Genomic DNA, 10,114 nt, shown 5'->3' on the forward strand with positions numbered 1-10,114 from the left:
GTGTGTGTGTGTGTGTGTGTGTGTGTGTGTGTGTGGTGACTTTTATTTGGGGACAAAAGTCGAGTCCCTATTTGGTTTAAATGCCATTGGTTGGTTGGGGGTTGGGTTTAGGACCAAGGTGTGAATTGAGTTTAGGTTAGTTTTAGGGTCAGGTAGGTACCTGTGAGGTTAGCCTTAGGGTTTGTGGTCAGGGTTAGGCTGTAGAAATGTAATGGAAGTCAATAGAATGTCCCCAAATGTATAGCTGGGCGAACCTGTGTGTGTGTGCTCACCGTGGTTTGTGGAATCGGGTTGTTAAAGGAGGAGGGAGCTTCCCCGTTTGCAAAAACAGGCGAGTCCTCTTGCATCATTCCCCGTCTGTCCAGGACACTGGAGACAGACGAGACAGTGAGTTGCTCTGGGAGCTGCTTTTTTTTTTTTTTTACAGATCAGAACCAGGGAGAAATCTAAAAGTCTAATCTGATGCTGATGACACAGTATGAAAAGAAAAGACATTAACCGTGACATAAAAACAAGATGGACGGTAAAGAACTCTAAATACCTCGGGTACGTCGGTCCGCACAAGACCTCGCAGCAGTTTTTGATGATGTTCTTGTGGCTGTACGGGTTCTGGATTCTGTTCTTGCCCGACCAGGACCCTTTAATCTGGACAAAACAAAACGGATCACAGCGTCCATCAGCTGGGCAACATCTCCCCAAACATCAGCTCCCCTGCCTGTTGGCGCTCATAAAGACGCTCCTGCTGATGCTTTATTTAAAGGCTTACTTCCATCTTTAGACGTTATTCCCACCGGCTTGGTTTGACCCACTAAAATTTATCTTGTACTGTAAGGGTTTAATGATTCTGGGTTTAATGGGAACATCAAGCGATTAAAACCACTCCTGTAATTAGTTCCCAGAATCCATACTCTACGACGAAAACCTTTTTCTGGGTGTTGGATACTCTTACTGCCCGGCGAAGATGAAAAATGTATTGAGCTCATTATCGTCATGTAAACAAGCTTCATGAGCTGCATTTTCTCTAGTTTTGACACTAAAATTACACTTCTTTTAGAAATACATACAGACATCCCAGCATGACATCACTTCTATTTTATGGAGGTTAAAATTTTTATGTCTGAAACAATAAATTACAAAAATATTTAGATGCTTTTTTAAGTCTTTTTTTAGATTCCCTCGTGCTCAGAAAAGAAATAAATCCTCTCAAATTTTAAAATCCTTGTTTAAGACACAATAACAGCCACGTTAAGTTTATTTTTTTTTTACATTTTTGTGACTTGAGCCTGAGAAGTGATTCATATCTGAACACATGGAGCAACAGAGATTTGTAAAGACAGATACTTTTTCATRTCTCAGGGTTAAAAATTACTTTATTACAGCTTATTGTGCACTCTGAGGTAATCTGCATGTCATTGGACCCGTGACCTGTGTAATAACAATAAAGTTGAATCTGACTCGCAGCAACATCATATTTGAGCGCAATATCTGTAAAACTAACAGAGTTTGAGATATTTTAGATGGGCTTATGTGGATTAGCTGTACTGACGGTCTTGAATTGAATTGGCCACAAAAGCCATAGTAGACGTTGTTCTGCTAATCCGCTAACGGCTAACGGAGAAGCTAATTTTATTTTCTTTAACAGATTTTGAAACTTTGAAAACAATTAGCGAACCAATTTGCTTCCAATAAATTTAAGCCCGCTAACAAAACTCATACGTTTGTTCCTGTCTCTTATAACAATTTAGCCAAGAAAGAAATAAAATAAAACCTTTTGGGGACTAATTAGTTACTGCTAAATTTAGTTCAGAAAACTTTACAACCTCTAACAAAACTCACATTTGTTCTTGTTTGTTTTAGCCTTTTATTAAAAACATGATGTGTAATTTTGCCCCCAGTACTGACAGCTTGGAGGTTTAAGTTAGCGGTTATCTGTCAATATTAGCTTCTGCTATAACTTTAACCTGTTTAGCAGTTTAGCATTAGCAAAGATAGGATTTTTAGTTGGTGCTTTAGCAGTTAAAAAAAATAAATATTCAGTTAACACTGCTCCATGTGTGTGCTCAGTTCTCACATGTATGATGAGTGAAAAGCAGAGAATTTTTAAATTTCCCCAAGGGGATCAATAAAGTATCTATCTATCTATCTATCTATCTATCTATCTATCTATCGTTTTGGTTAGCTGTGCCCACCACTGTCAAAAGTTAATTATAGATAACTTTTTAAAGGTTTCAGTAAAATCTGTCTGGTGGTTTTTCTGATATTTTGCTAAAAGACATAAAAAGTTGATCGCTACTGGACCTTTAAGTGGCCGCCTGCTGCTCCACTTCGGTGATTTTTACGTTTGATGGATGCAAATCTGGTCTAAATATTCTATAGGTCTGGGAAAACGAGTGAAAGCTGAATAAGCTCATCTGTGTTTGATCTTGTCAGAGTTCAGYGTGAACTGACTGAGTCGCAGGTTTAGGCTGTTTGCTGTGTTCTGTATAAGTGGGTCATCATCCTGCAGAAGGTGTCTCGGCGCCGCAGGTCTCTGTGAACCTGCAGGACACAATGAGACACCTGCCTGCACGTGCCGTTTATGAGAACCCAGAGCAGCTACTGGATAACATTCAGAGTGTGTTCTCCGTCTCCTCTCTGCTCCCTCGCAGCAGGGTATCTGGCTGTGTTCCCAGCCCCTGCAGTATCGATGCATCTATTATTAGGTCCATCAGAGGCTGAAACACACGCTGACAGCAGCAACGGTCTCAAACACCTGAAGCAAAAGTCACACTGTAGCTGCAGCAGAGGTTCATTACTGATTAAAAGAAAAAAGAAAAAAAAACTAGGTCAGCCATCCCACCGGAAAGAAATAAGGAAACTATAAATTAATCATCATAACAAAATACGAGAGCGCTCGTTTTCTTCCACCATCAGTGCCGCTGCTTCCMGTCACGCAGCATCCCTCACCTTCGGCCACTCATCATCTGCTTTACATCACCCTAGATTAACGAGCACGCTCATCTCTGGGTGTTGTCACTAAAAATGTCTTAACGCAGCTGAAATCAATCGATTTCTTGTCCTCGTTTYGGCCCCGCGAAGCGACTAAACGCAGCCGCCACGGTGAGAGACGGAAACCAGGGAGTCAGATCTGTCCGTACTTTTAATACGAATAGAAGCTATTTGTGTATTTTTATTTTTAGATCATTAGATAAACCCGCAGAGACGTCCAAGTGCTGCTTTTAGCTTTGAGCTGATTTACTAGACGATGGGGCAAAAAGGCTCAGAAAAAAAAAACTGCACCTGACAGTCAAGAAAAAAAAAAACAAGAACTCAAGGACATGCAGACATTAAACTAAAAAATAATGTAAACTATAAAATAACCTGTGGTTCTATTCTGAGTAAAATTGTGTGGTTGGTTTATTTTTACATCAGCTTCCCTTTTACTTTACAACAGCCTCATTTACCAAGCTTACACTTTACCAGCCCTGTGTCCTTCAGCTCTGCTGTTGCCACAGAAACATCTCTGTTGTCATAGAAAACACAGCGTTTACTCCTCGATGATGTATGTTTGTCTTTCCAGCCGTATGAAGACAGCTGTCCTGATCGCTTTATTTAAGGACGTGGGTTTTAAAAATATGTCGTTTTATGTCTTTTGTTCTTCAAATAAAAGCAGCAGAAGCTTTCAGCCGTAAGACGTCTATGATCTGTGTGCTAATGTTTACAACTATTTAAAACCTACAAAAAACGTAGGCATTAGGTTTTAGACTTGGTATTTTGGTTTTACAGTTATTTGTTGCTCACAGCCGCCCACTCTCACTGAAACACATTCACTATGATTCAATTAAACAAAAAAAGTGTTGCTTCAAGCTGGATGCTGAAACAACTGAGTATTAGGGTCACACAACGAGATGTTTTTATTATTATTATTATTATTATTATTACGAGAATATGGTCATAATATGATGAGATTAAAGTTGTAATTTTATGAGAATAAAGTCATGATTTTACAAGATTAAAGTCGTAATTTTACGAGAATAAAGTCATAATTTTACGAGAATAAAGTCATAAAATTACGGGATTAAAGTTGTAATTTTATGAGAATAAAGTCATGATTTTACAAGATTAAAGTCGTAATTTTACGAGAATAAAGTCATGATTTTACAAGATTAAAGTCGTAATTTTACGAGAATAAAGTCATGATTTTACAAGATTAAAGTCGTAATTTTACGAGAATAAAGTCATAAAATTACGGGATTAAAGTTGTGATTTTATGAAAATAAAGTCATAATATTACAAGAATAAAGTCGTAATTTTACGAGAATAAAGTCAAAATATTACAAGATTAAAGTCAAAATATTACAAGAAAAAAAGTCATAATATTATGAAAAAAATCATCTTACATGACGTTTCCATTTCCCATTCCTCATTCCCTCCTTATTTTTTCCCCACTCATTCAGTATAAACCCATGTGTCTGTGTTTATAAAGTAGTCCACGATGACTTGGGTTACTGTTAGATTATAGCTATGTGACGACTAAATCTGTCAGTGCATGCTTCAGATTAACATATAGTCGTTCGCACAATTTCCAAGTCCTACTACTGATAATTTGATGCTAATGTGCTAAAAATTAACTATTTATTTTAAGCAATACTAAGGAACAACTTGACAAGTTGCTCAACCTTCCTCATTTTAATGCAGTGATAAMTGCATGCTTTTACATGTAAAGGCAAGAATATTATGACTTTAATCTCATAATATTACAGGTTATTCTCATAATACTATGACTTTATTTTCACAAGACTTTAATGTTGTAATACGATTTTTTTCTTGTAATTTAAAAATAATCTTGTTGTGTGGCCCTAATGCTCCGTTGTAGAAACAGTAGTCATAAACTACAAATAAACAAAAAGAAAAATGAGTTTTTAGAATCTATCAGTGGTGGATACAGCTAGCCAAAATGTTAGATTTGCTAACGCTAAACTGCTAACTGCTAAGATGACTGTCTCTTGGTCTTTGTCACACGACTTTGTCTCCTTCCAGCTAAAAACTGACTGACTCAGACCTGTTGATGTTAGGTAGCTGTTAGCTGTCTTAAAGTTGGAAAAACATAATTTAGCAGAAGCTAATAGTCCATTAACATTTTTCAAAGTTAGAGAAAAAGCTAATCCACCAAATTTTAAAAAAAAATTGCTCCGCTATTAGCTGTTAGCACAACCGTACCCACTACTAGCATCTAAGCAAAATTACCAAAATCAATTTTTRAAACTGGGGGACACAATGGAGTGTGCTGAGGGGACAATGGCCACCACAAAGAAACAGAAGTTACCCTAAATATGAAAACAGCAGAATAAACTCTGACATCATGAAATTCTGTCAGGAYGTTTGGATTTGGCATTTGTGATCATAAGCAGACTCGCATCAGGACTCTTGTCCAAACATGGACACGCTACAGACAGAAGACAGTCCATCAGAGGACGTCACAGACTTCATCTGGGCAGATGGTGAAATATTTATTTGTAAGAGACTCGTGCCACCGATGAAAACAGCTCCAGCATGACAGAAAATAATMATCTCCCAAGTTACACCCAGATGGGATCCGTTAGTGTTTACAAACCACTTAGATTGAGCAAAGAGTGGAAATGAAACCTCTTGTTTTCTGTCTTCACAATAAGCAAACATTTCAGAATCTTGCTTCAAATCTTCTGCTAATCATTAACATTTACAGCTACATTAAAAAAAAACTTAAAAAATACTCAGTGGTGGGCACAGCTAACCAAAAAGTTAGTGAAAATAATCCGCTGAACAAAAAATTTGTTCCACTCTTAGCTTATTAGCGGAACCATGCCCACCACTAATACTGTAGATTTTCAAGGTTTATAGATTATATATTTTCCATCAGAAATAGATCACAGTTAAAGGTGAAGATTTTCAGCTAATGTTTTGGTTTAGAACTAGCTGAGAGTCATCCCCAACACATACAATATCTAAGGAGCTTTAAAGGGCCTGTGACATCAAATTTTAATAATAAATACAAATATATTTTTGGAAAGACAACACTGATAACATATTGTAAAAAAGATTTCATGCCGCCAAGATGAACAGTTGTTGAGATATTCACATGTAAAGAAACAGGAAGTGATGTCAAACAGGAAGTGATGTCAAAGGGGAATGTCTGAATGTAAACAGAGTGTTGCTAAAATGGCTAACAGCACAGACTGCAGAGAAGACTCTGATGTTTCTTCAGATTATTTTAATCACCATCACAGACAGATGAKAAASAGYCATAATTCAAATAATATTGTTTCAATAAACAAAAACCAGGGAGTTTTCTTTCTCAAAGAGTTCCCCTTTGATGTCACGTCCTGTTTCACTTTAACTGAGTCAAATTCAAAAAAAAAATATGCCAACTATGTGACATAATGGGTCAAGTCATGTGTAATTTGCCAAGTTTCTTAAATATAAATAGATTTTCTTTGACTTTTTGTATTTCATGGATAGGCACGTCACAGGCACTTCAAATAACTAAATTTTATATTATATTTCTAAYGTGTTTTGATGAACTCACGTCCTCGTTGGTGGTCTGGTTGAGGGAGATCAGGTAGGTGTGGAAGCCGGTCAGTCCCACCACTGACCACAGGGTGAAGAAGCACACCAGCACCTCCAGCACCGTGAGTCTGAGTTAAAGAAAACAGCAACACCTGTTTCCTACCTGACTAACACGCTGATTAAACAGAGAACAGAAGGTTRAACACAAGATTACACAACTTAAATTAAACCAACCAACGTCAGTGGAAAAATAAAGGAGGAAAATCAGGAACACAGATATTTGAGCTTCTTACATTTAGTGTACAAAAACATAAGTTCAACAGTTGCTGAACAGGTTTAGATCAGGATGGAGACATTTGAGCATAATGTTCTTCAGAATTTGCATTTAAAGGATATGTTCCAGGTGTTTCCTTCAATGTGTTCAAAAAGCCTTGATCAACTGAGCCTGTAACAAAACAGAAACATTTTTATACTTACAGCACTTCCTAAGGTACAATTCTAACATATTACACATTCTGTTCCTGAAATCAACTAAAAGTCAGTTCACTCACGCATGACGACGTGGACGATGTTGAAGGTGAAGATGTAAATGGTGAGCAGGGACAGGGTCAGGGTGAACAGGTAGAAGTATCTGTAGTTCCTCTTGCCCACGCAGTTGCCCACCCATGGACAGTGGTGATCAAAACGGTCTGAAAACAAATACAAGGATGCAAGTGATTTTAGAAACTGGATGTGCCAAAAATAAAACCCCTCTGCTGCGTGAGCGCCTGTAATCCTCCAGTCCAAATATAGAAAACTTTTCTGTTTGTCCTCCTCTATCACTTGGAGCAAAGCCAGACAGAAGGAGGCCAGAGGGTCAAATGAACAACAGAGGTAAACATTTCCACACACTTCTCTCTGCAGCAGCTCCGCAGATGGAGTTTCACAAGAACAAGACAAAAACCAGAGAAGCTCGAACAAAATGAATCATTGTTTGTAGAACGACACGAGAATTTAAACTGGTTTTGTTGTTTTTAGAGTTGAATATTTAAATTTTGCCGATCGAGCTGGAGATAAAATTTGAGACGTCACAGTCCAGGAAGGCCAACCTGCAATTTTACACATTCCTCTTTTGTGTACTTTATTTATTTATCCAAAGCTGAGAAATGTTGAACTTCCTGGGATTTCCTGGTGTCCCTGAAAAGAATCAAAGCTGTATTTCAACATAAAATTTACTGGTTAAATTTGTTAAATTCCAACGGCGTTTTCCACAGCAACCTCAACGTTTCACTTGAATAAACCTGCGACCCGGACGCTTCTCTTCTATTGAAATCACATTGAATTGATAGGTTTGCACTTGTTGCTCAAACTCCAGGTGAAATTTCAGCCAATTTGTCAGAAGCTGAATATTTTCCTTTTGACTTTTGTTCTGAATAAAAAAAAGCAACAAAAGGTCATTTTTAGCCAGAAATGATCATGTTTTATGGGAAGAATATATTCTTCTATATAAGGCTGGGCGGTATGACCTCAAATACATATCACGGTATAAATTGAATCCCTTCATGGTAACGATATATATCACGGTAGAAAATTATCATAAAAAGCAAAAATAATGTAATTTTTAGAGCATTTATTTTGCAGAAAACTAATCATAATCAAACCCAGCTTTTTTGCTGTAGTTCAAATGAACATAACAGAAGTACAAAAGAATGTTTTATACATATTGCAAAACGGTTTTAACAACAAACAAAAACATTTCTCAAATTTTCAACAATATCAAAATAAAGTGGATGTTATAACCAGTACTTCAAGTRAAATTAGTCATTTAGACATTAAAAAATGCTAAGTTGGCATAAATTGCCTAAAATTTTATAGTGTGACGGGACCTTAAGCTGCACAGTCCTGTTATAAAACTATTTCAGATAACTGGAATGTCAGTGTGGTGACGCCAAATAAATGTAATATCTGCCTGCCATACAATGAGCTTCTGCCTGCTGAACTTATCGGCTGCTGCTCTGCTGCGCTCTCRTCTTCATCATCAGAGCAGAAGCGACACATCAGCAAGAAGGATTTATGACTGAACGAATTGTCCACGTCGTTTTTTTTTTAAATCATCTCTGAGTAAAAATACATAAAAAGTTTTTTCTACAACAACTTGGGTGTGAAATATTACAGTTGTTAATGCTTCGCTCTGCGCGACGTGCAGCAGGAGGGAGGGAGGAAATGATCCCACAACACGACGGCACGACATAACTTTTCTACAGTGGGAGGGGGAAATGTTGAGGATTTATTCTCTCTATACACGTTTTAAAAACGCTATATTTCTACATTATATTTCAAACTCCTCCWGCTCAGTTGTCTCTGCACTCGCAGCCATGTTGACACAGGTGCGATGATGTGACTGCTGACAGGAGAGTAGAGGGTAMATTTYGACCGTAGGCCAACTTCATATTGTTTCCACCGTCTATCACTGCGCAGCCCTACTTCTATACTGATGGTTACATGGTTTATCATAAAACTATTTTAAGTCTAATCTCCAGAGTTAAAAATAAACAATGAGAAGAACTTTACGGTGGAAAGTCAAAGGGCAGGTTTGACCCTCAGAACAGCAAAAATTGCAACCAAAGATCCTCTATTTAACATGATGCATCACTAATGATACGATGATTCCAGTCCTAGAAGAGCTGAAAGTAGAGACAGGAGAGAAAATGTTCATTCAGATTTATTTTATTTCCTTCTGTGCAACAGATTGTGTGACAGTAAGCTGCTAAAACACAAGCAGGCTTCAAACAAAGTCCCTTTTTTCTGATTTGTTGGTTTATAATGAGCCAAATTTATGTTTGGATAATTGGAAAATTTTACCCCCATTTCATAACAGACTGAACATCGTTTGGAGAATGATTAGTATTCTTTAGTGTTTATATCACACATCAACTGTTTAACACCTTCAGTTCATGCCTGTCCTCACCTGGTGTGTGTTTTTAGTTGTAATAAGCGAGTTTGCAGAGACTGATGTCGAGCGTTGTGCTCAACATCAAACAAACCCCACAGAGAGGCGAGCAGGACTGCTGACTGCTGCCAACGTCTGTCCCGAGCCGCGCAGGTTTTTAAACTGCACTCAGAGTGCAGCAGGACCATAATCCTCCACRCCGCCCGGTCGATGTTATAAAGCTGCAAGCTCCGCACTCGCTTAATAATTAAACTGGTTTTCCATTTCTTCTGTGAGCAGCCTGAACATTTAAACTGCATTTTGACCGCAAAAAACTTCTTTCAAATGAAATGTGCTGGTCCAGAAAAATCAACTAACCTGCACCTTGAGATTATAGGCTAACAGACGCTGCAGCAGTGTAGCGCTAGGTTTGTGTGTGTGTGTGTGTGTGTGTGTGTGCCCACAGCAGGTGGACACAGATGAACCAGTGTTCACAATGACTGAGCATCTATTCTCAAACTGAGGCCTGACTGTTTGACTCTACGGCTTCTTTCAGACACATTCCACCATTATCAGCAGCTGGATCCCTGTTCTTCTGCAGCACTGAGATGATGCAGCAACACACACACACACACACACACACACACACACACACACACACACACACACACACTTGTATTT

The 10,114-nt window shown here is 38.0% G+C and overlaps 1 protein-coding gene across 1 annotated transcript in view; it reads right to left on the reverse strand.

Moving 5' to 3' along the window:
* zdhhc9 (zDHHC palmitoyltransferase 9) overlaps positions 1-10,114 on the reverse strand; it is a 31,975-nt gene that overhangs the window by 5,061 nt on the left and 16,800 nt on the right. The window contains exons 4-8 of the mRNA XM_014004286.1: positions 7,077-7,214; positions 6,922-6,970; positions 6,545-6,647; positions 542-645; positions 273-369 (exon numbers count right to left, since the gene is read on the reverse strand). Coding sequence (XP_013859740.1) covers positions 273-369; positions 542-645; positions 6,545-6,647; positions 6,922-6,970; positions 7,077-7,214 — 491 coding nt within the window. The remainder of the gene's footprint in view (positions 1-272; positions 370-541; positions 646-6,544; positions 6,648-6,921; positions 6,971-7,076; positions 7,215-10,114) is intronic.

The sequence above is a fragment of the Austrofundulus limnaeus genome, unplaced genomic scaffold (assembly GCF_001266775.1).
Source record: "Austrofundulus limnaeus strain Quisiro unplaced genomic scaffold, Austrofundulus_limnaeus-1.0 Scaffold1, whole genome shotgun sequence".
Taxonomy (NCBI): domain Eukaryota; kingdom Metazoa; phylum Chordata; class Actinopteri; order Cyprinodontiformes; family Rivulidae; genus Austrofundulus; species Austrofundulus limnaeus.